Genomic DNA, 23,342 nt, shown 5'->3' on the forward strand with positions numbered 1-23,342 from the left:
ACGCGAACCATCCGATCTGCTGAGCTCGAAGCAATGAACGATCCGTCAGGAGAGAAAGCTACGCAGTTGACACAGCTCGAGTTATCTTTCAGTGCGTAGAGTTCTTTTCCTTTCTCAGCATCCCATATCCGAACAGTTTCGTCCATTGATCCTGATGCGAGGAGCTTGCCATCCGATGAGAAAGCCACAGAATTCACCCAGCGTGAGTGCCCCTGGAGGTTATGAAGCGCAGCCCTTGATCTGAAATCCCAGATCATGACAGTCGCGTCGTCCGCCCCCGACGCGATCATTGACCCGTCTGCCGAGATCGCCACAGAGCTGACCTTTTCCGTCTGACCCACGAGTGTGCCCAGTTTAGCTTTGGTAGCTACATCCCAAAGTCTCACCGCTTCGACCACAGCCCCAGATGCAATCTGTCGGCCATCTGGGGTGAATTCGATGTCGTTAGCAAAGAACGTCTTGCCCGTAATTGGTTTTTTTTATCCTTTTCGCGGAAGATTCCATGACTTGTGCATCTTCAATCCAGTTTCGCATCTGGTTCCAGAAATGGTACCGCAGCCTGTTGCTGGGGTCACTAAACACAAGGCCAGCACAATAGGTCTGAAGAGGCGCCACTTCGAAGATGGTCTGAAAAGCAAAAATGAATCGTCTCGCATCTCGAACAAATCCCAGTTGACGAGGGCTTTCGTTGGCCTAAGCAACATCGTGTTAGCCGCCCTTTTGTAGCTTGTTCAAGCAGCGTAATGAGAGCATACTCACCACAATTAGAGCTTCGTACATCCGTATTGTCATAGCGACTTCAGACACGTGACCCGTCAGGCTCATCAACTCAATCCATTGCAGGAAGAAGTCTTCAAGAAAACGATGAGCTTGACTGCCATCATAGGGTTCCATTCCACTTTCGCGGTAATGATGCACCCAGTACCGACCTGCGTATTCGAGCTCTGGAGGAATGCGTTCCTTGATCCAATTTGGGTCAATTTTCTTGGCAAGGGTGCCTGGTAACCGCACGTCACATATATCTATTCTGAGTGTCTTCATCATGAGCTGTATGCAGTTGTTCGCCATTGACTTGTGTGCCGCCTTGTCGTCCACCCAAAAGGCTGCGTCGTAGCACCGATCCTTGTTGAGAAGAAAATCACGGAATGTCGGATGATGCGGACGAATTGGTCGGTTTGTCTGGGTGGGTATGTTGAGAATCGCGTGACAGTCTGCAAGTGTGTCTTTGATGTCGCTCGACGACATGGGGAGCAAATGTGACAGCGAGTCGATTGAAAGTGGCGAGAATAGAACGACGATGCTTCCTAGGACCTCCCGCAACGTACCACAAACCTCCTTTTTCTCCTCATCATCGTAGTCTGCCTGGATACAGCCTCTTAAAACGGTTGTATAGATGTCATCCAGTTTCTTTTCGGGGCCGGCGCTGGAGTACTGACCAACAAGCAGATTGGATATGCGTTTCGTGGCAAGCTTTCTGCCCTCCCGGATAAAACGGCACGCTGTCGCAGCCCAGATGAAGAGGCCACCAGAAATATTGACCAAGCGCTTGATAATTTGCATTCCCGGCCAGCTTTTGGCAAAGCCGCGTTCTTCTCTGATCCTGTTGAAGCTGTCCTCAAAGAAGATACCGAGGTCATGATCGACAACTTCCGGCAGAATGTCGTGTAAAACAAAGATTTGTCGTTCCGCTTCCGGTATCCGGAAGAAGCTGCAGCGGACAGGGATCTCAGGCCTGCTTGTGACAAAAACCCGCAGGCGAATGTTCTTCAGCGACTTAGTCGAGGCCAAGAGCCTAAGGATTATTCGAACGTCTCTCTCGCTGTTGCACTCGTCCAGCGCATCCATCACTACCATGATTGTTGGAAGGAAGGCCTTGCTACTAAGCTTCGAAAGTGGCTTGAGGATTAGTTGGTCCCACTGGTCGCGGAGAGATTGGTCCGCAATGTTTTGCTGCTCCATGATCGCTTCACCAATATACCCTTTTAGCTGCGGCATCTTTGTTGCCAGCTGCCATGCAAGAGATGTAAACAACCTATCGGCACGAGAGACGTCTCCACCGCCCCTCGAAAAGAAGAAACTTGCTCCAAGGCACCCTCTATCATGAAACGTCCTGGCTATCGTCTGAGCAACTGTGGACTTACCCGTGCCCGCGATGCCATTGAGCCAGAAGATGCAACTCTTGTCTGGCCCATCAGCCCATTCCAAAATCTCTCTCAGCAGCTCAACTCGAGTGCCTTGAAGACACGTGGACCTGTGCTGATTTTCTAATGAGTTGAATGTCGCTTGAGGAACCACGGGCAGCTTCGACAGTAACTCATTCTGTCTGGCAACATCCGCATGCTTCTTCTCAATTTCTTCCTGCAACCGTATGAAAGCGTTGCTTCCCTCTCCATAAATCAGGGGCATGAAAACACCAAAAATTCCGAGCAAAGAGTATGCTTTGTCTTCTTTCCGTTGAGTCTGCCGGTTCTCCGCCCACGACAGTCGCTCGGTAACACTGAAATCCGACATATCAGCGCCGCGTAGAGCCTGATGGGAGATCCCAGTGATCTCATGAATCAGCGTCTCGAGCGACTTCTTATCGCCTAATCTTGTGCCCCGGACTGAGAAGAACTCAACGGACGTCGGTGCAATGAGCTCTTGCAAAGTCCATCCTCGAGTAAACCACCTGCTGTTCCGAAAAGTCGATTCCCACAGAGGACCCTGTGTCGTCGAAACATCTGATAGATAGACATAACACCTTGAGGCTTTGCGGTACCAGGCAAACATCGTTGTGATGGCCTCCTGCAGCTCTGCACTGCTTGATTTGTTGATACAACAGGTGTCTACCCAGGAATATTCGAGGCCATCCTTGGCAGCTTGCTCCACACAAAAGAGAATCTTGTTGTAGCTGGCAGCCTTCAAATGAGCATTTCCGTCCATCATGTCTTCGAAGGTAACCTCTCCGTCGTCTCCGATCCACGTGTGGGATAGTATAGCATAGTGAGGTGTTTGGTTCTCGGGACACTGAACTAAGCAAAAGCCGCCGTCATCTTTGCGGTGAAGCAGTCGCATCATTGCCGGTCTGCTTAGGTTGATGATACCTGAGCAGACGAAGTCTGAATTCTCACCTTCGGCGCGTCAGCCACCATATGTGATACCATACGTGAAAGCCCAAACCTAGGTGTGGCTCATCGTGAGCTACCGCTTAGACTTACAATCAAATTCTTGCTGGCGCAGGCGACGAAGCTCTCGGCAGTTCCTTCTATACCAACGACATCGCTACATAGTCAGCTTGCGTCTTCCGAAGGGAATGGATTCCACATGCAAGATATGTGTTGTACTATAGAGTAGTTCGATATCTCCTGTTGCAGCCGGGTGCCGAAAATGTGAATCCCACAACAGGCAGCTGAGGCAGGGGCATGGAGAGTATTATGAAAGGATGTGGAAGGGACAGGCGAATGGAGGGGTAATTGTAGATATTGCCTGCGTCAAGTGCAGCAACTATGATGACGTCTCCTAACTCTGCAGTCGGCAGCCTTGTTCACTGCTTCCTTGAGATAAATGATTGGATGTTTGCCGTGACTAAGGCAGGTAGCACATGTTATATGCATAAGGGTGGTCAGCAACTACGTCAGACTGCACAACCAAAGAGGCTGGGCTTTATGATGCTACCGTCGCTTTGACTAGGCCAGCTCTTGAACCTAGTTGCTAGAAACAACTAGAAAAAGGGAAGTCGTCCTAGAAAAGCGACCGTGTAGGTGTTCTGTTACCTCTATGCATGCTCGCTTCAGCTGGCGACTGGCAACTAGCGACATTTTTAAAGGGAAGATCTGAGCTTCATAAAGCCCAGTGCTTGGATAACAACAGGCCCCTCTTGCCACGTATCACCGAACCACGAGTTAACTTTCTACCGAAACATCGTCAGAATGTCCGTTGATGTCTCCTTGTACGTTCCAATTCTTCTTCACGTCACGGTGCTCGCCGCCTTCAGGTACATTCTGATTCCACTATGGGTGTACTGGAGACGACCTTATTCGCCAGCCATCGCACGTTTCCGAGGACCGCCAATAAAACACTGGTTCTTCGGCTTTCTCACCCCTTCTGAGATCGAGTGTTTTGAAATGTCGACGAAGCTGCTAGAACTCTGCGATGATTACGATGGTGTGTGGTATGCCCCCTTCGCAAATCGACGTCCTACAATGTACGTATCCGTTATTTTTAATGTATGCATGCCTGTAGAAACCTACACCAGGCCTTTCTCGGCGCCTCTTCCCTTTGAACGTTATGATGGTATGTCACTAAGTCATACAAACTTCTCTAGTGTTTTAGGGGACCCAGAAGCCATCAGCTACGTGTTGAATAACAGCCAGACGTATGTACGAGCTGAGGTGCAGATGAGAGTCGCTCGGATGCTCTTTGGAGATGGGCTTGTGGCTGTGGACGGCGAGCAGCATCGGAGGCAAAGAAAGGTCATCGGACCCGCTTTGACGTCTGCTGCAGTCGAGGGAATGGCGGCCATTTTCTATGAAAAGTCGCACATTTTGGCTGATCGATGGACACAGAAGCTGCCTAGTACAGCTAATCAGGAGACAAAGTGTATGGAGATCAACGCCTACCGGGAATTCGAGGCCTTGTCCTTGGATATCATTGGCACCGCTGGATTCCAACATGACTTCCACTCACTGAGTGGACAGCGTAGCGAGTTAGAGGATGCTTTAGTCAACGTCGCAAAGAGTGCAGCGACAGGGTCTATATACTCGTCTCTGAGATCTCATTTCAACTGGTTTGGCACGCTGGGTAGCCTGTTCAGCCAGGAACAGAAGACCCTAGACAAGTACAAGCGGCATGTCCGGCGAATTAGCAAAGATCTCGTCGAGAACGCGAAGAGGAGAATTCAAATGCAGGACGGCGATGAGACAGCAAGAGCTAGAGATATTCTTAGTCTCATCGTCAAGTCGAATATCAGCACTACGGGGGGGGCCCGTCTGGACGATGACGAGGTTGTCTCCATGGTCCCAACTTTCCTCCTGGGAGGGTACGACAACAACGCCTCAGAGATGTCGTATGCGCTCTTCGCGCTTACAAACTTCCCCGAGACACAGCGCCGTCTGCGAAAAGAGCTCATCTGCCCGCCGCCGGATAACCGTGACTGGCAAGAAAATTTCAGGTCTCTCGAGCGTCTCCCTTATCTGGATGCCATCGCCAAAGAAACCTTTCGGATGTATAGTTCGGCGCACTCGATACCCAGAACCGTCTCAAGGGACGACTGCATTCCGCTCAGTAGATCTCGACAGCTACGTGACGGAAGCTGGGTAGACAAGATACACCTAAGTCGTGGCGATGACGTGGTCATCGCGCAGAAATGGGTCAATGTGTCATCGCGGTTCTGGGGACCTACAGCCCACTTATTCAGGCCGGAGCGATGGATCGAGGATCCCGAGCATGAGTATTACGATGGCGGGCTGCCACGCACCGTGACGGGTGATGGTGAAAAGGCGAGGAAAGAATTGCCTGGATGGAGCCACTTGATGACCTTCTCAATCGGGCCACGGAGCTGTCCCGGCTATAAGATGGCGGTTGCCGAGTTCAAGGTCAGTTTGGCAATCTTGGTGCTAAGATTCATGTTCATAAGGCATAAGGCCATGGACGAGGTATATGGGGAAGTGCAGGTCGTAGATCGACCCCGGGTGAAGGGGAAAGAAGGGTATTGCATGCCGTGTTGGGTGAAAGCTTTAGACTAGATTCGATCTAGGCTAAGCAAGTTTGGGGGGAAATAGTCAGCTAAGGAGGTTAACGCAAGGTTACTTAATGGTAAGCTCAAGTCTAGTACACTCGACATTTTAGCCCGTGTGATGAGATAGGTAGACGGCGTATGCACCAGCGGATGGGCTAAAGGGTGGGGGTATAAGCCTCGACAGTCAGGGGCAAGGATGAGAACCCTGACATCCTTAAAACGCTGCGTCGCAACGGGAAAACAAATACATGGCAATCACAAAATTAATCAATCAAATAATTCCCATTGTTGGCGGCTTGATAGAAATACCTGCTGTGGCAGCAGCAGCCAGACTGGCCTTTAGGATATGCCAGTGGCCCGATACCGACCAAAGCGACACCACACTCAGGTACAACATTGCTTATGGCTGCAACCCATCACTAGACGGTGATTCTTACATATGTTGGCGAATTGCACGTTCCTCATACTCGGTGTTGCCTACATTGGATGCGGCTTTTCCTATTGAAGTCGGCATCACCTATGACGAAGACTTGTTTGAAGAGAACATTCTCTTTGCAAAGCCATCAATTGATAATAATACTAATAACAGTTATCTCTAACTAACACGTTGGTATTCTAAACCATAGCAATAAATCAATACCTTAATGGGTTAAATGATAGGTGTGACATATTGCGTAGGTAGTCGAAAGAAGGTAGAACCAATATGCTTTAGAGAAAAGAAATACCACCGAAAAGCCGCGAGGCACAAAAGAAAGAAGAAAATGGTGAATGACAAGAGAAGAAAGGGGTGAAGGGGTTAAGCCGCATAGGACTGAGAGGGGACAGGAGTCACAGCCGTTTTTTTGTTAAAAGAATAAAAGAAGCAAATAGTCAACGCTATATGGCCGGACGGCTGACCTATCAAACGGCGTAAGGGTTAGTCAGTAGGGGAATCCGCTCTTCTAGACAAGCCTCCCCTCACCAGCAGCGGGATGAAATCAAACAAAACGCAAAAAATACATACAACACCAGGTATTCGCTGGTCGTCACCGACCCAACTACTAATCCGGCCCTCATTGGCTTATCTATGGGAGAGCGGACGGGATCCCGAGTTTTCCAATGGGTATGGTCGTATGTGGTTATTTAACAAAGTTAGGTGAATTATATTGGAAAGAAGACGGCGGCTGTCCGAGCACCCTTGGGTTCAAGCCATCGGCTTCAGCCAGTCAGTCATTAAAATGTTCATCAATAGCAATTAAATTCTCCACATAGAGCTCTTGTATCAGCAGGACGAGCTCTAAGTTGCCATCTTGACGGGTGTTTTCTTGTACTTTCCGCGAAGGTTACTCAGCAGGCCCAGTTTTTCAATTTGACGAGTGAAGTTGAACACGAGGTGCTTTCCCGGTGAGTTCAAGAATCCGTCGTTGAAGGCAATAGCCAGACTCACGAAGACTCGGATTTAGAGTGTGGAAAATGACTTGAGCAAATAAAATCATCACGGGTAAACGGAGCGTTAGTGTCATGTCGTTCAAGTAGGCGATGTCAAGATCGCTGTAGACAGGTACTATGGAGCTGCTTAGATGCATATATGATTTGGGGGGGGGGAGGGGGGGAATGTACCAATGCGTGTTCGCCTCGACAAAGAGCTTGTTATGAACAAACGGTGCTGCTCCGTGCACAGCGGGTCATGTGCTCTGCGGCGTGACCAAAGTTTCTCCCGCTAGCCGAATCGCGAATGGACTCAGCCGAAAGATTCCTGCCAGCGACCTCACCCGAGCTGTCTTCAGCATCACATCCCCATTGCCAGCTCAGCCCATCATGAACTCTTTCCGCTTCGCGCGCGCGGCTCTCCGAGCCCGCCCCGCTGCCATCCGCGCTCCTCTCCAGCGCAGAACCTACGCAGATGCCGTCCCGGACAAGGCAAGCACCGCCCTGCATCCTCCGAGCCGGCCCCCGAACTCCCGCTAACAATTTGCAGATCAAGCTGAGCTTGTCGCTCCCTCACCAGGTACGAATGCAGGGTTTTACGAGCCCATTGAACGAGATACGAGCCGATGACAACAACTCGGCGCGACGGGGGAGTCAATTGAAGGATTGGAGCTAATTGCCGCAACCGCAGTCTATCTACAAGTCCCAGGATGTTGTCCAGGTGAACATCCCCGCCGAATCCGGCGAGATGGGTGTTCTCGCCAACCACGTTCCCGCCATCGAGCAGCTGAAGTCCGGCCTGGTCGAGGTTATCGAGGAGAGCGGCCCCAGCAAGCAGTTCTTCCGTACGTCACATCATAACCAGCCCTCCAAGGGATGACAAGAGTGAGAAAACTGACGGGAAATGTTGTCTACAGTGTCCGGCGGCTTCGCCGTTGTCCAGCCCAACTCCGTCCTCAGCATCAACGCCACCGAGGGATACCCCATCGAGGACTTCAGCGCCGAGGCTGTCAAGTCCCAGATCGCCGAGGCCCAGAAGGTTGCCTCCGGCAGCGGAAGCGAGCAGGATATCGCCGAGGCCAAGATTGAGTTGGAGGTTAGTTTTCACGAGCAGTAGTCTGCATTCTTCAATTGCTGACAGTTGTTTTTCAGGTCCTCGAGAGCCTGCAGGCTGCCCTGAAATAGAGTGTAAAAGAAGGTCGTGGGTGACATGACGTTGTACATCAAAAGACTCGGATTCCCTAACTCATCTAACATCGCATAATTGAATCCACTTGCGACGTTTTCTAGCGTTCCTTCTCCCTCCAACATTGCTTCGTGCATGCCGTGCATTTTGCTACATGTATGGGGTGGCCCTTCCGTCCTGTGATGGTACTCGTGCTGCCAGGACCTCGGCCGGTCTTGTCCACTTTCTGCGAGGCGGTCCCTGCCTATCTGCAGTCTCCCGACTTCCCCAAAACGTATTTATCCTGACCTCTCTTGAGGCAAATCCTCTTCCCTAGGTAATGTTCCGCATCGCCCGTCACGGAGCATTGTTTCTCATACGCCCACGGCCCATCCATCACAATACCATCTTACATTCATCCCAGCATTGTACAGCATTTCATAATCACTACCCACTGTCTCCTGATATGGAAGATCCCTTCGTTGACAGCTGCCGCCCTTCCCGTGCCGATGTTGCAATCGTGCTGCCCGACCATGGCGACATCCCAGAGGGCTTAGTGTCGGCGAGACGCCAGAAGTTCACGAGGCGACCATCCACTCGCGTAGTAGGCCGCAAGCCATCGCCTCTAGATACGAGAGAACGCGAGAGTACTTGGTTCGGCTAGGGTCAGCGAACCAACAACATCTTTGCGAGGCCAGCAACGCGTAACACACTGGTTGCCGAATCCCAAGCTCCGTCTCAAGACCATTCGTTCTTAGGCTGGGGGCAGGAAGGAGGCTCTCAGGGAAGCAGCCAAGGTGCCACAACCGTCTTGTGTCAGCAGCACTCAGGCTATCTGACACTTCCACAAGAGACAAACCTGGGTCTCCCACAACTTCGCCAGACCGCCTTGACAGGCCGCCTCTGGCCACGACCAAGCAAGATACAGAGTCGACATCCCATAAGACCCACACTTTCAATGCATTCCTCATCACACCCAGAGCAGTTCCGCCTCTTCTCCAATCAGTCTGCTCTCTCGAGCTACTCTCGGGGAACTGAACTCACCACGTCAACCATCCGAAGACGTCATGCTCGGGATATCTTTGCAGAGTTTGGCATCTCTCGCCCGTCTGGATGGCTCTCTGATGACGAAGGAGAGGACTTCTCACGTCACCAAGATGGAACCAACAGCATTCCACGGTACGTATCCAACATTTGTCACTCTTGTGGAGCTGAAGTTACATCCCGAACGTCTTGCAACACGTGTGGGCATGCGGTATGCCCTCAATGTGCAAGCGAGATATCAGACGACAAGGAGTCACTTGATATTGAGCACGCAGAAATCACGCAGGAAAGAACCCTGATGAGCGAAAGTAACACGGTTACCGAAGAGCACGCTCGATTTTCATCCACTTTGAAGGCTGCGGAAGCTTCTCAGGCGAACCAGGGAGCTACGCCCACTTTAACTACCCTGAAGGACAATCCTTTTATCCGTGCAGACAGAATAATCAAAACCACTGCGGCCGAGCCTCAGATCACTGACACAAACGTCCGGGCAGGACAGGCATCGAGACTATCAGATTGCGTGCCTAAGAAGACCGACTCGAGCATCGGGGAGACGCACGGAGACTATAGGAATCCCAGATGCTATGTCACTCATGCCGGCCATCACCCTGGCTGTCACCGCACTGCATGCATCGTAGAGCAGGCCTCTTCGGAGAAGATGGATGGCTCGAACCAATTGCCTTCACATCATTCGTTGACCGACCCAGTCCAGGACAAGATTGACAAGATGTACCACCACACCGAAGACCTCAGGCGTGCTCGACACATCATGGAGCACCTTACCGCAGGCTTCATTCCGATTGAAGGGAAAACCCAACCCTCTCAGGATAATGTCTTGAGGGCAACAGAATTGTCGACACCCTCCATGGAACACATGGCGTCCCAAGCTGACACTTACGGCCTCAACCGAGAGAAACAAATTAGCTTTGACATGGCCATTACTGAGGGTATTGAGCGCACTAGGGCCTTGAATGTTCACGAACTGGAAAGGTCGCAGTCCTTTGATGTGGATCCAATCAAGAAGAGAGGCTCGGAGTCTACTCCTGTGCTTGCAGGGAGCCGGCTCGCTCGTTCGCCGTCTTGGCTGCAGAGTCCCAATCGGATGAAGAGTAGACTGGCTGCAATGGAGACCAAAAGTACGCCTCTGTTGAAGAACCCAAACTCAAACAGTTCCGCCGTCATGTCTCCGTTGGAACCAGAGGCATCACCTCCAGCATCTGCGGTATCACTTCACAGCACAAGAAGCAGCAACCAGCTTTTACAAAACACATTTGAACAGCACGGGTCCGTGACAAGTGAGCCGGTAATACAGTGGCCGAAGCTAAAGAAAGTGGTCCACAAGACAACACATGAAGCCAACAAGGAGCCATTACTGTGGATGAAGAAACTCTTGCGCCGGGTACCGAAGGGAGAAAACATGACACCACAAGTTCAGGGCCAGAAGTCCGCCGAAGTTGAATTGTGGAGATCGCAGCTTCGAAAGATCCAAGCGCTGGATGCGGATTCTCCCAGTGGACAGCATGGCGCGAATGCAAACTGCGGCGACCGCAAGCGAACTGATACCTGTCTGACTTGTCGTCACGAGACGCCTTCGCCATCACTCCTTCTCGCTGATGAAATCAAAACAACTCCAGAAATTCTCATAAAGACATCCAAAGGGATAAGTAATGCAGAACATGAGGACCAGAATGACCAGACGTACAGATTGAGGCAGAAGCGCCTGGAGAAGATCCAAGTTTCAAGCTCTCAAAGATCAACTTCGAGAACCATAACAACGTCGAAGGTGGAATCAGTAACACACGTTTCTCAGACTAACGAGGATGCAAATTCTACTTTAGGATCGCTTGCAGCCGAGGAGACTATTGTCGACAGCGCTGAACAAGCCGGTATAGAGCCTTCTTGGAACTACACTGGTGAGGTCGAGGTCGTCAGCCCCATGCCCATCATGCCGCCTAACCATACGTGTTCCTGGAAGGAACGATACTTGAACTTGACGGCCGAAGTGCGGCAGCTAAAAGCGGAGATCGTGTCACAAGAACGACGCAATAGTTCCGATCGTGTGGACGTTGGGGTTAACGTCAGTTCGGATGACAACTGTGATCTGGGTGTCGAGGGGCTCACTATTGTCATGCATCTGAAGGGAAAAGACGACCTGATTATCAACACCGACTTGACTCAGGCCTCTTCGGATACATGAGACTTTGGAGAATTGGTGGTTCGAAATTGCTGTACGTTTGGACTTGGCAGGATGGCCAGGGCTATGGAAATAATGACACAAGCATGAGTTAGACAACGCGTAAATGAATAGATTGGCTTCATTGTTACAGTCATGACCTCTATGACGGTTGAAGACCAGTCCACTGTCGATCCGGGGGCCTTGCGATGATTACCAACTACCTTGCGTTATTGTCTCGAATGCAGACAACAGCAACTTGGCGCCACTATTCCGATGATTGCATGGCTATTCTGCCTTTCTATCCGCGCCACCGAGCCATCCACAGCCACACACCGGCCCTCTGCTAAGGGGCGCAACATGACTATTAATTCGACTGGCCCGGATCAATCAAAGATCAGGCGACATCGAATTCACCATGCCACCAGAATTGCGGTCTCGAGCGGATGAAGCGCCGTGTTTCAAAGCCCTCACAAACGAAACCGCATGAAGAAACCAATTTGAATGCCATTCAACAAAGATTGCTGCCTGCACGCCGTGTTCATCTACGTGTCATGCCAAACCTCTAGTTTCTCGCGGCCCCGCAGGCCAGAAATATAGACCAACAGAGCGGAGAGAGAAAATGTAAGTGCTTTCGGTCTATAGGGTATCAAGAAATGCCCCCTCCCGAATCTACCCTACCCGTACCCAACCATGCAGACTTGTTGTTGTTTGAAGCCACCCTCTATGATGGGAATGTTGCTATCGGACCCGGTCTTGACGCGAGTTTTGTATGCTTACATGGAGTTGCCTTCCCTGTCTAAGGGAGGCTCCAGTTCGCCGTTTCGTCTGATACTGTGGCTCTCAACCTCTTGTAGAGTATGGATACTTCACAAAGCCGAGACGGTATCCGTGGTAGCGTCGGTGCCGGTCGTCTTCGCAGAAGCGACATCGTGGGCGACCTTCAAAGGTCTGCCCTGGGCCTTCTCGGTGAGGCTGATGAGCTCCTCCAACATCAGGTCTCGGGTCTTGCGGGTAAGCTCGTCGACATCGGCAGCGGTCAGACCAGTCGTAGGAATAGGATCGAGAACTGCGTAATTTCGAATTAGCACGTGGTTACCACTCACTAGATCAAGATGGGAACCCATGACTTACCCTTGACGGGGATCTTTCCAGAGTTGAAGACGAGGCCCTTGAGCCAGAGCACGTGGCTGTAGTTGGCGACGACGCAGGGGACGATGGGCACGCCGGCCTGGACAGCGAGGTGGAAGGCGCCCTTCTTGAAAGGCAGCAGCACGGGGTCCTTTGCGTAGCTACGAGTGCCCTCGGGGAACATATAGACGCTCTGGTTCCTCTTGCGGATCTGGTCTGCAGCACCAGACATGACATCCCTGGCGTCCTTGGTGTTCTTGCGGTCGATGAAAATGGAGCCGCTCAGGGTCATGAACCAGCCAAGGATGGGCGTCTTCTTGAGCGAGGCTTTTGCGGTGACGCTGCAGTACTTGGGAAACATGGCGCCGAGCATGAGGACGTCGAGCTCAGTCTGGTGGTTGCCGACAAAAACGGCCGGGCGGGTGGTATTGAGGACGTTCTTGGGATCAATGACCTCGAAGGTGATGCCCGTCGTAAGGGCCATGAGGTAGCTGAAAGCTCGGCCGGTCATCCATTGCGCAATGCCTTGCTCGCCGATGAGGCGCAAGAAGATGGAGGCAAAGACACCCCAGCCGGCTGCCAACGCCAACGAGATGTAGGAGGCGAGGACGCGGGCGGCGAAGGCGGCCTTCGGGATGACAAAGGACAGCATGTAGAGGGCGATGACGAGGGCGGCATAACCCTTGAAGAAGGAGAAGATGTAGCCTAGAAAAGCCGACATGGCTGGTGAATGTGCGCCTGGTCGGTGCGGCGGCAGCTGGCGTAAAAGGAGACAGGCGCGCGGAAGCTTGGAGAAAGAGATGATAGCCGGGACGGTGGGCGTTTAGCTTCTTTGGGGGGCGGCGCGCCTCAGGGCGGATATGTTGAGAAGGGAGCTTCGAACGCGGGGTTCAGGCAGTGGAACGAAAGATCGTCACAAGGGCGAGGCGAAGCGGCGCAACAAATCGGAGGACTTTGGGGAGGAAGATTGCAACACGAAGCGAGAGAAGAACGGGGAGAGGTGAAGGCTACAGCTCCCGAAGACACATGTTACGGGGGAGTCGCGCAATGTGTGAGTTGGAGGTGTGTCTCAGGGAGAGAAAGTTGACGAGAGTCGCGCAATGACGATGTAAGAGAATCGGTGTTGGTGGCCGGACCGATGAGCAGAAAGAAGTACCTTGCGGCGGCGAGAGGAAATAGAAGTGGAAACGGAAGCCAAGTGGCAGGACTGCGACTGTAACTGCACTTGCACTTGCTGCACCTAGACCGCACACCGCAAGCTCTTCGATTGGCGAAGGGGGGGCGGTCGCGGCCCTGGTCGTCGGTCATGGGTCGTGAACTGGGTCGCACAATCCAGCAGGGTCGAGGTCAGGAAGAGGTGTGGGGTTCCCTGTCCTGGTCCATCCCAGAGAATATTTTTTTGGTGGGATGGCTTAAACTCTCCTTGGGGGAGAGGGGAGATGCCAGTGCCCCCCAGGTGCAAGTCGTTGGGAAACAATCAGCAATTGGCCGATGTTGCCGGCCCACGCGCAGCAACGCCGGGAGAACGGTCGCTGTCCGGTACCGCCGACATCTTTTGCGGCCGATTGTGCTGTGCGGCATTGAGTGCGCAACAGCAGCAGCAGCAGCAGCAGCAGCAAGGCTGTCAAGCCGTGTAACTGCGAGGTTGAGACGGAACATCTTCAGGAACTTCCAACGCCGGCTCAGACCGTTGTGGACGCTAGACCACATCGGATCTGATGTCCCGTCGATAGGCCCCTAGCACATGTCATCATGCGGTCTGTAGGTATACCATGTGCTGGCTGCAAGAGCGGACGAGCGGGACACCTGATGAGAGAGGGGGGCGGGTAGAGACAGACAGACATCAGATCTTGAGACGACTCTTTCTTAGTCGATATTTTGGAGCGGCAGCTGGCTTACTGTTGGGGAACCAGGACGAGACCGGGCGGGAGACTAATTGGATGGAGACAGGCCTAGCTGGTGCATCTGGCACGTGTAAAAATGCTGAGGACGAACTCGTAAGACAGGCCAAGAGACGCGCGAGAGCAAGAAGACGGACGGTGCCTTTCTTCCATCCTCCCACCCACCACCAACCAGTCTGTCACTGTCTCCCTGACGGGGAGGTTAGAAATGCTGGTGGGGCCAATGGCTTCCCCTCTTCCCTTTCCCCAAATGTCGCCAAAAAGCATGTGGCAGCGGGCCAGACACAGACAGGCAGGCTTCCCAGCAACTCAACCCGTCTGCCTGTGTCTTGGAGCCACTCCATCGTCCACAGGTGCAATCTTCGTGACGGCTAAGCCAGACACTCGAGTGCTTTTGAGACACCTTGCCTGCTCCACCTCAATCTCAGGAAGGACTACCAAGCCCTCCCAGTCACTCGGAAGCTCATGAGCCTCATTAATATAGATCAAAGGATACGGTTACCATGGCCAAGGTACCTAGAGTGAATCCCTAAAGTCAAGGTACCCGTGCGCGCTGCGTTGCAGGGATCTTTATCGATAAGCAATAGTGACACTCTGCTGACTAACCCAAATCCCGGCGCGTCCGCCTGGGGCCTGGGGCCTGGGCTCGGCGTCGGTGACTGTTGCCCGACAGCGAAGAGCTTCGCAACCTTGATCGCACGACAATCGTCGAGCGCATCACCAATCGCCGTGAGCTCGTTCTTCGAAACATCCTCTCGCCGTCGACTGTCATTCCTTCGCTGCACATACAAGTCAACGTCTACAAGACTATCGCTCCGCCATCGGCGCATCTCTTTCCTGCCGTAGGATGACCTCGAGTCGCTGAAATTCCGACCATGCCCTCCCGCCGGGCACAACCCCCCCTCTCTGTCCGCTTGCCGACGGGCAATGCGCAGCCCGAACTGCCTCCCATAGCCGCTCTCTTCCTCATCGATTTCGACGTCAAGGCTGGGTACACGATTGTCTGGAAACAGGCTGCACCCGGGATCGAGCTCGAGGGCCTCGTCGAGTACAAGAGTCTGCCATCGGGCCTTCACACCGTAGCCGACGACCTGATATACTTCGTTCACGATGGGGAACACGCCGGGTTGAGCGCGTTCATCAACACGCCGTGCGATGAGGAGGAGGCGCGCCATGCGCGCATGATTGCTGTTGGTGTTCTGGTTCCCCTCAGCTATGGCCGCCTTGGCCGGGCATGGAGGCATGCCGAGGGCTTGAAGGACATTGCATCGTAAGTGAACATTAGCACGACACAGCCATTGCCCGTATTGATTGTTTTGTCAGAAAACTCGCCGAGGACCGCAAGAATACCGGCCTTCTGGATGCATACTGGGAGAAGAACAAGGCCAAAGAAGGAGCTGAACAGGAACGGCCGGCGATGGAGTCGCCGTCCGTCAGTTTCAGCGCCCAAGCCGCCCAACCCAAAAAAGCTACTCACAACCGGAGTCGCTCTGCATCTGACGGCGCTTCCCTGCTACCGTCCGGCCACCGACTCTCCCCTTACCATCCAGCTTGGAGCCTGACGACCCTCTTGGATACCTTTGGGCCTCTTATTTTCCCCATTCACAGGGCGGCCTTGCTGCGAAAGCGCATCTTAATCTCATGCCATGCGCCAGTGCGTGAGATTTGCAATTTTGGTGCGTTGAAATGATCTCGACACTGGGGCCTACACTGACAATACCTTAGTATACAACATTTCTGTCCTCTCAAACATTCCTCAAACAGTAACGGAGCTACTGGCTCCGACATCATCCTCGCAACGCCTCAGGCCCCTTTTCACTATCGGAGTCCACGATATTCCCTTCTTGATGGAAGATTTTGAGGCTTCGAAGCGGCGAAAGGTCGGCAGCAACGACGACTTTGCAGATGAGTCTGGTTCTGGTTGGATTGCCTGTACGACCGACAGCATTCTTGCCATGAAAGACACCCTCTGGGACATGCTCATCACCATGCCCCCACCCTATGCACCCAATGCCAAGGAAAAGGTGTGGCCCACAGTTGAATATCCTCGCGGTGTACCTCTCAAAGCAACACAACGGGATCTGAGAAGGTTCCGCGCTTTGAAATCTGGTCTTGCCAGGCTGACAGCAACTACGCCAAAGCCGATGGCAGCGGAAAGCCCTAGATCAGACACATCGGCAGGCTTCAAGCTTACTACTGGCGCCTTCCCTGCCCCAAGCCTCGAGAACGACGAGGCCTTGGACAAGATCGTCGAGCCACCGAGCTGGACAGCGCTGGCATACAGTGGGTTCATGTGGTGGGCGAGTGCCGGCGAACAGGCACGGAGCGAGGAGCACGAAGAGGCGGCGCACGATGCGGCATTGCTGGCAGACCTGGGACTGACGCCCCACACCCCGAGTATGTCGAAGCCTCCGAAATCTCGGTCCTCGGCATCGGCCGGCATGGCCGACTCGATCGGGTCCGTCGTGTCGCGGCCGGCTGTTGGACCAGACGACGATGAAGCAAGAACGGAGCTCGCCGTCATCGCATACTTTCACCGATTAACGGCGCAAATGTTGACGGTGATGGGGGATCTCGTCGAGGGCTCGAGCGATCGCTACGAAGACGACGACGATGAGGGGGATCAGGACGCAGACGATGTTCCTCTTCGGTCCGACAGCGAGTCAGAGCGCAGCGCTGTACGAGTTGGCAGCGATGCACTTGAGAGCATGGGCCTGGACGTTTGGGACGCACATGATGCGGAATTCGTCAAGGAGCTCATGGCCAAGTACTTTGACCGGAAACCCTACATTGAGGGCAAGGGGGTCGAGGTGTGCGGAGTCCGCGTCTGCTGAGTGGCTGTTTGCTCCAGAGACTCGAAACATTTACTTATTGTAAACATCACCAGACGCTCAAACGGGTGGAGACGGCTTTTGCAGGGCGTGGCACTTGTTCGACGGACTTAATTGTATTCTCAAGCTGCTGTCCGTCCATTTCAAATTATGTAGGCGTTGGGATGATTTATTTCCGAATGGTCGAAGGCGTAAGGAGCCTATCTCCTGTATATGACGTGGGGCCCTTACGAAGCCCGGCAGAACATTTCCATCTGATCCGAATGAGAGCGAGTGCAGTGTAGTTGAGTTCCTATGCCATGGGCCTTGTGAGTACTGAACTGCTCTGCAGAGTTGGACATGGCAGTCGTGTATTTGACGTCGCCTCTATCCTGCAAGCATGACTTGAGTGTTTTTAGAAACCATGCAACTTGCAATCACGCCGGGGTTGGTTTCTCAGACAACGATCGACAATAGACGAACACAACCAAAGAGCTGGCTGGGGTTGGCGAAGTATATTAGTAGGGCTGACCTGGATCACTCAAGGAAAGGGGGACGCACACGGCCGAAATGGACAAAATGAGGGGTGAGGGGCAGTTTGGACACCAATATCGTCACCAAAAGCATTTACCTCGCGGGCGGGGTGCTGCTTTGTGTCATGGATGGGCATTCCGGATGTGGGCTATGGAAAGGTCCAGAAGCCAAGGCGAATTTTCCGGCTCATGTGTTGATACCACGACGGAAAACAAGGGACGACTTGGCCGATAATTGGCCGGGAAATAACGTAAGGTCTCTACATAGAGAGGTATCACACCAAGCCAGGAACCCCGCCCTTGCCAGCGAAAGACGGCAGGTGCTGCGCTGGTCCTGGTGCCTGCCCGTGAGGCCAAGGAGAAAGAGAGGGAGGTGGGAGGTGGGAGGTGGGAGGTGGGAGGTGGGAGGTGAGAATTATGCTTGGCCCCTCATTAAAATTAGCTTCGGGTCTTCAGTAAAATACAACACTGAACAACCTGACAGTGGACAGGCATGCTGTCCTCACAGACCAGTTGACCCCACTTGTGCACGAGACTGAGGTGCGCACTTGCACCGACTTTTGGGATTGTGAATGGAGAAGAGAGAAAAAAAACACAAAGGCAACGGACCACGACAACGACCGACACCACCTGCCACCGCTGAGTCTTGCTCTGTTGCTGCGATATCCCCTCAGCCTTGCACCACCTACCTTCTTCCCACTCTCCCTCTCCCGCTCTTTCTCTCTTCTCCGTTCTCCAATCGCCATTCTCGAGAGACTAAACCTATTACCTACGGTCGCTTCAGAATATTGGTACCTCGCCTCTATTTGGCTCTGCATCTCGACCTCGACGTTGGCTCTCTCTCGTCTCCGACCAAAGTACCCCTCGCGTGTACAATCTCCCAACTCAGCCCGATCGATCTCACTGCACCCAGGCTGCCTACCTACCTACCTGTTCTACCTTATCAAACCGAGCCGGGCCATGAGAATTCGGTAGCTACTACGTCGCCGCTTTTACGTCAAGCAAGAATGCTGAATGCACAGCTTGGAGGGCTGCCAGGATTATAGCAGCATTTCGATACCGCAAAAACTAGCCGCTTTTTTTTTCCCCTCTCCTTCTCTTCCGCTTTAAAAGTTCCCTTGATCCTTTTTCCGCCGTCCTAGCTCTGTCGCCGTGGGCCAAACCGTCTTGAATATGGACGTTCAGGTACGTTTGCAGCGCCTATGCGATTTACCGTGCGGCGCCGGTCGGTCTGCACAAAATTGTCGGGCCTTTGCCCCGCCATCCCAGCCTCTATCGTCACCCATCCCACCGCTGCCTGCATGGACCGACTGCGGTGAGCCTCGGCCGACCGTAGCATACCCTGGCTACGGGATCCTGAACCGATGATGATATGGGAGAGAATGGGAGCTGTCCTGCTGCAACGGGAGCTAACCATGTGTCACGCAGATCGAGAAGGCCGTTGAGGCCGCCTTCAACCCCACCAGCAACCAGAACCTACAGCAACAAGCCTTCGATTATCTGAACCAGCTGCGAGCCGACCCCCAGGCCTGGCAGGTCTGCACCAGCCTCTTCACCAGACCACAGGGGCCTTCCGACGTGGTCCGCCTCTTCTGCTTAGAAGTCGTCAACTATGCGATCCATACCCAAGGTCTCGACCGCGGCAGTCTCACGTGGCTGAAGGACAATCTCCTCGAATACGTCCGCAATATCTACGGCCAGACCCTGCAAGACCAGGTCGACCAGGCCGGTCTCCAGAACAAGCTGTCACAAACACTGACCTACCTGTTCGTCTTCCTCTACAACGATGGCTGGGACACCTTCATCGACGACTTCCTCGCTATTGCGAGCAGGCCCAACAACACGGCCGGCGTTGTCCTTTACCTGCGAATCATTGGCTCGATCCACGACGAGATCGCCGACATGCTGTTGACGCGCAACAGCAGCGATGCGAAGCGCAATACCGACCTGAAGGACCAGCTACGCGCGCGCGACGTCCAGAAGGTTGCTCAGTCCTGGAAGGACTTGCTAGCGCAATACTCGGGCCAGAACGATCTCATTGTTGAGATGGTCCTCAAGGTCATTGGCAAATGGATTAGCTGGATGGACATCTCCTTGATAGTGAACCAAGACATGCTCAACCTCTTGCTTCCCGTCATTGGGCGGACAAACAACTCTGGCAGTGAGGACAAGGTCAGGGACGCCGCCATTGACACCCTTACCGAGATTGTCGGCAAGAAGATGAGAGGCCCCGAGAAGATGGAGCTGATTTCTTTCCTCAACCTGCGCGATATTGTGGCCCAGCTCATTGCCAGCGCCCCTCTTAGCGAGCTCAAGTCCACCCCCCAATACGACACCGATCTCGCCGAGGCCGTTGCGAAGCTTGTCAACACCGTCATGGCGGATATTGTGCGAGCTCTTGAGGATGGACAAGCCAATGACGATACCCGAGCCAAGTCCGAGCAGCATCTCCACGATTTTCTTCCGTTCCTCCTCCGCTTCTTCTCTGACGAGTACGACGAAGTCTGCTCGACTGTCATCCCCTCGCTGACCGACCTCCTCACATTATTGCGCAAGGTCGGCGCCAACCTTCCCGCTTCTTACAAGGAGATGCTGCCGCCTATCCTCAACGCCATTATCATGAAGATGCGCTACGATGAGACCTCGAACTGGGGCGACGAGGACGAGCAGACGGACGAGGCCGAATTCCAGGAGCTGCGCAAGCGACTGCAGGTTCTCCAGAAGACCGTTGCGGCCGTGGACCAGGAGCTTTACATTGAGGTTCTGAGCAACCTCGTGTCTCAAACTTTCAGCACCCTCGACCAACAAGGGTCCCAGATGGACTGGAGGGACCTCGACCTGGCGCTCCACGAGATGTATCTGTTTGGCGAGCTTGCGCTGCCGAACCATGGGTTGGGTACCAAGAGCCAACCCTCTAGCACAGCAACAGAACGACTGACCATCATGGTGACGAAGATGGTCGAGTCCGGTGAGTGACGTTTCTGTTTACCCTTTGGACGAAATCTGACTCGAAACAGGAATTGCCAACTTCCCTCACCCCGCCATTTTGCTCCAGTACATGGAAATCAGTGTCCGGTACTGGCAAGTGTTTGATGCGCATCAAGAATACATCCCCAAGTACTGGAGAACTTTGTGCGCTTGGTACATCACGACCATGTCCGTATCAAGACACGATCGTGGTACCTCTTCCAGAGATTTGTCAAGTTCCTAAGGGCCCAGGTCGGTAACGTCGCGGAGACCGTTATCCAGTCCATCAGCGACCTCCTTCCGATCAAGGCCGAAGTCTCTGAAAACAACGGCGATGATGACATGTCTTCGGACGAATCTGACCACTCCGCCGACGCCCTGTTCACCAGCCAGCTCTACCTATTCGAGGCGATTGGCTGCATTGCGTCGACTGGAAGTACACCGGCAGACAAGCAGGCTTACTATGCCCGGCTTGTGATGAATCCGCTGTTCAGTGACATGGAATTCCATCTACCAAAGGCAAAATCCGGCGATGCCCAAGCCATTCTTCAAATACATCATATCATCTTGGCCCTTGGTCGACTTGCCCACGGGTTCTCAGACTGGCAACCTGGAAGCACCTCGGCTCAAAATCGCCCTCCTCCGGACAAACTTGTTTCTGATGAGTTCTCGAGGGCCGCTGAAGCCATCTTGATCGCACTCAGCGAGCTGAATAGCTCTACTGACATCCGCACTGCTTGCCGTGCGTCCTTTTCAAAGTTGCTTGGCGTTCTCGGGTCCGCAGTGCTGCCCCAGCTTCCTCAGTGGATTGAGGGGTTCCTGTCTCAGAGCTCATCCAAGGACGAGATGGCCATCTTCTTGCGTCTTCTCGACCAGATCGTGTTCGGTTTCAAGGCCGAGATTTTTAATGTCTTGAATATGCTGCTCACCCCCTTACTGCAAAGGATCTTTGCCGGTCTGTCCGAACCAGTTACCGGCACCGATGACGAGATCCAGCTCGGAGAGCTTCGCAGGGAGTACCTGTCGTTCCTGTTGGTTATCTTGAACAACGAGCTGCAGTCGGTCTTCATCAGCGAGGCCAACCAGGGCTTCTTCGAGTCACTGATCAACTCTGTCCTCACCCTGGGAAGAACTCTTGTGGCAGAGAACATTGGGCCTAGCAGACTGGCCTTTAGCGTGTTATCGCGCATGGTTGTCGTCTGGGGTGGCCCCGACTGCGCAAAGATCGCGGAGAACCCCTCGGCGCCCAGTGGCTCCCCGAACCCGACCATTCCCGGGTTCGACCGCTTCATGATCGATCGCTTCCACCCGCTCTGCTGGGAGGTCTTTCAGGACCCAAACTTCAGACCTCACAACGACGCGCAGAGCAAGCAGGTCCTCAACGAAATCGCAGGTCTTGAACAGGCCATCTATACCAAGACGGGCGAGATGTTCATCCAACACCTACAGTCGTCACTGTTCCCACACCTGGGTATCGACGGGTCCGACTTCCTCCGGTCTATGTCGACGTCTGTGGACAGAAAGGGTTTCTCTAGTTATCTGCAGGGGCTTCTGAAGAGCCGTAGGTGATGAGGCGTGGTAAGCGTCTGGCATGGAATTTTGATGGGGCATATGGTGGGAGGAAGAGATATCATAAGCGTACGATGGGTGGAAAGGAAGGTATTATGGGCGGAGGGGAGGAAATGTCCGGAAACTCCTTTCGTCTTGGCCACTTTTTTTTTGTTTACATATCCACTGGCCGCATCGCCTTGGAGTTTAAGGGAGGCATTAGAGAGATTAAACGACAAATGACAAAAAGAATCATGTTTTCATCCATGCCGCTGATATTGGAGGTGTCTCAAGGGAATGGTGGCTTTTGTCGTGTTTCTGTTCTTTTCTGCTTGCTGACGCTGGCTTGATGCTGTCATTTAATTGCTCTCGTTTATTCTATAGACCAATGTTTGTCTCCCCGGTCGTCCGGTGTTGGGTCTTTTGGCTGTCCTTGATGGCGCGTCACATAGACCCAGCTACTAAATCCTAGCAATCTGCTACTACTTTTACCCCCACAAGAGGCCCTGTTTAACCATCCAGCACAGAAAAAAAAAAGCCTGCGCAGAGCAAAATACATAGTCCAGAGAGCACGTTATCTTGGCAAGATCAGAGACTCTGGGTCCCCATGGGAGGTCCACTGTTGACTATATCCTTGCACCGAGTCTGGTTGAGATCACCAATCGAAACCCGTAACGCGCCATCGTACATAACCTTGCACGCTCCCGCGTGTATTCTAAGGAGATTTGTTGGGCGACGCTGGAGAGAGGCTTTGGGTGATCATGCTGCTGCTGTACGGCTGACATGGCTGTACGCAAGACTGACCATCGGCGTGATGCTAACACCAGAAGCACCAGTTGCGCTCACCGTCCTATCTACTTGGAAACTGAGAATTTGACATTCTTTACAGGCGTCGGGCGAGAGAGAGGCAGATGACGGGAGAAGTGCCTTATGCGCTTATCATGACG

General features: G+C 53.2%; 8 protein-coding genes and 1 non-coding gene across 9 annotated transcripts; 5 read left to right on the forward strand and 4 right to left on the reverse strand.

Annotated features, from left to right (window-relative positions):
* Window positions 1–708: 708 nt before the first annotated feature.
* On the reverse strand, window positions 709–1,995 carry ColSpa_08061 (vegetative incompatibility protein HET-E-1; the record flags this gene model as incomplete). Its single annotated transcript, XM_049274273.1, has 1 exon — window positions 709–1,995. One exon carries the CDS (start codon window positions 1,993–1,995, stop codon window positions 709–711), a length of 1,287 nt encoding a protein of 428 aa, XP_049130230.1.
* A 103-nt stretch (window positions 1,996–2,098) lies between these two features.
* Window positions 2,099–3,054, reverse strand: ColSpa_08062 (vegetative incompatibility protein HET-E-1; the record flags this gene model as incomplete). The annotated part of the gene is made up of 2 exons (XM_049274274.1): window positions 2,099–2,121; window positions 2,142–3,054. 2 exons carry the CDS (start codon window positions 3,052–3,054, stop codon window positions 2,099–2,101), a joined length of 936 nt encoding a protein of 311 aa, XP_049130231.1.
* An 854-nt stretch (window positions 3,055–3,908) lies between these two features.
* On the forward strand, window positions 3,909–5,723 carry ColSpa_08063 (cytochrome P450 monooxygenase fum15; the record flags this gene model as incomplete). Its single annotated transcript, XM_049274275.1, has 2 exons — window positions 3,909–4,143; window positions 4,312–5,723. The coding sequence occupies 2 exons, from the start codon at window positions 3,909–3,911 to the stop codon at window positions 5,721–5,723; spliced, it is 1,647 nt and encodes a 548-aa protein (XP_049130232.1).
* A 992-nt stretch (window positions 5,724–6,715) lies between these two features.
* On the reverse strand, window positions 6,716–6,830 carry ColSpa_rRNA_027. The gene has a single exon (XR_007414258.1). It is a non-coding gene; the product is annotated as a 5S ribosomal RNA (ribosomal RNA).
* A 919-nt stretch (window positions 6,831–7,749) lies between these two features.
* ColSpa_08064 (ATP synthase subunit delta, mitochondrial) lies at window positions 7,750–8,308 on the forward strand (the record flags this gene model as incomplete). Its single annotated transcript, XM_049274276.1, has 4 exons — window positions 7,750–7,776; window positions 7,815–7,968; window positions 8,041–8,219; window positions 8,276–8,308. 4 exons carry the CDS (start codon window positions 7,750–7,752, stop codon window positions 8,306–8,308), a joined length of 393 nt encoding a protein of 130 aa, XP_049130233.1.
* A 2,969-nt stretch (window positions 8,309–11,277) lies between these two features.
* On the forward strand, window positions 11,278–11,529 carry ColSpa_08065 (uncharacterized protein; the record flags this gene model as incomplete). Its single annotated transcript, XM_049274277.1, has 1 exon — window positions 11,278–11,529. One exon carries the CDS (start codon window positions 11,278–11,280, stop codon window positions 11,527–11,529), a length of 252 nt encoding a protein of 83 aa, XP_049130234.1.
* Window positions 11,530–12,374: 845 nt separating this feature from the next.
* Window positions 12,375–13,357, reverse strand: ColSpa_08066 (putative 1-acyl-sn-glycerol-3-phosphate acyltransferase; the record flags this gene model as incomplete). The annotated part of the gene is made up of 2 exons (XM_049274278.1): window positions 12,375–12,574; window positions 12,640–13,357. 2 exons carry the CDS (start codon window positions 13,355–13,357, stop codon window positions 12,375–12,377), a joined length of 918 nt encoding a protein of 305 aa, XP_049130235.1.
* Window positions 13,358–15,412: 2,055 nt separating this feature from the next.
* On the forward strand, window positions 15,413–17,371 carry ColSpa_08067 (uncharacterized protein; the record flags this gene model as incomplete). Its single annotated transcript, XM_049274279.1, has 3 exons — window positions 15,413–15,807; window positions 15,861–16,213; window positions 16,263–17,371. 3 exons carry the CDS (start codon window positions 15,413–15,415, stop codon window positions 17,369–17,371), a joined length of 1,857 nt encoding a protein of 618 aa, XP_049130236.1.
* A 1,682-nt stretch (window positions 17,372–19,053) lies between these two features.
* ColSpa_08068 (exportin-T) lies at window positions 19,054–22,416 on the forward strand (the record flags this gene model as incomplete). The annotated part of the gene is made up of 3 exons (XM_049274280.1): window positions 19,054–19,065; window positions 19,309–20,848; window positions 20,999–22,416. The coding sequence occupies 3 exons, from the start codon at window positions 19,054–19,056 to the stop codon at window positions 22,414–22,416; spliced, it is 2,970 nt and encodes a 989-aa protein (XP_049130237.1).
* Window positions 22,417–23,342: the final 926 nt, after the last annotated feature.

This window comes from Colletotrichum spaethianum, assembly GCF_022836535.1.
Source record: "Colletotrichum spaethianum MAFF 239500 DNA, contig21, whole genome shotgun sequence".
Lineage (NCBI taxonomy): Eukaryota > Fungi > Ascomycota > Sordariomycetes > Glomerellales > Glomerellaceae > Colletotrichum > Colletotrichum spaethianum.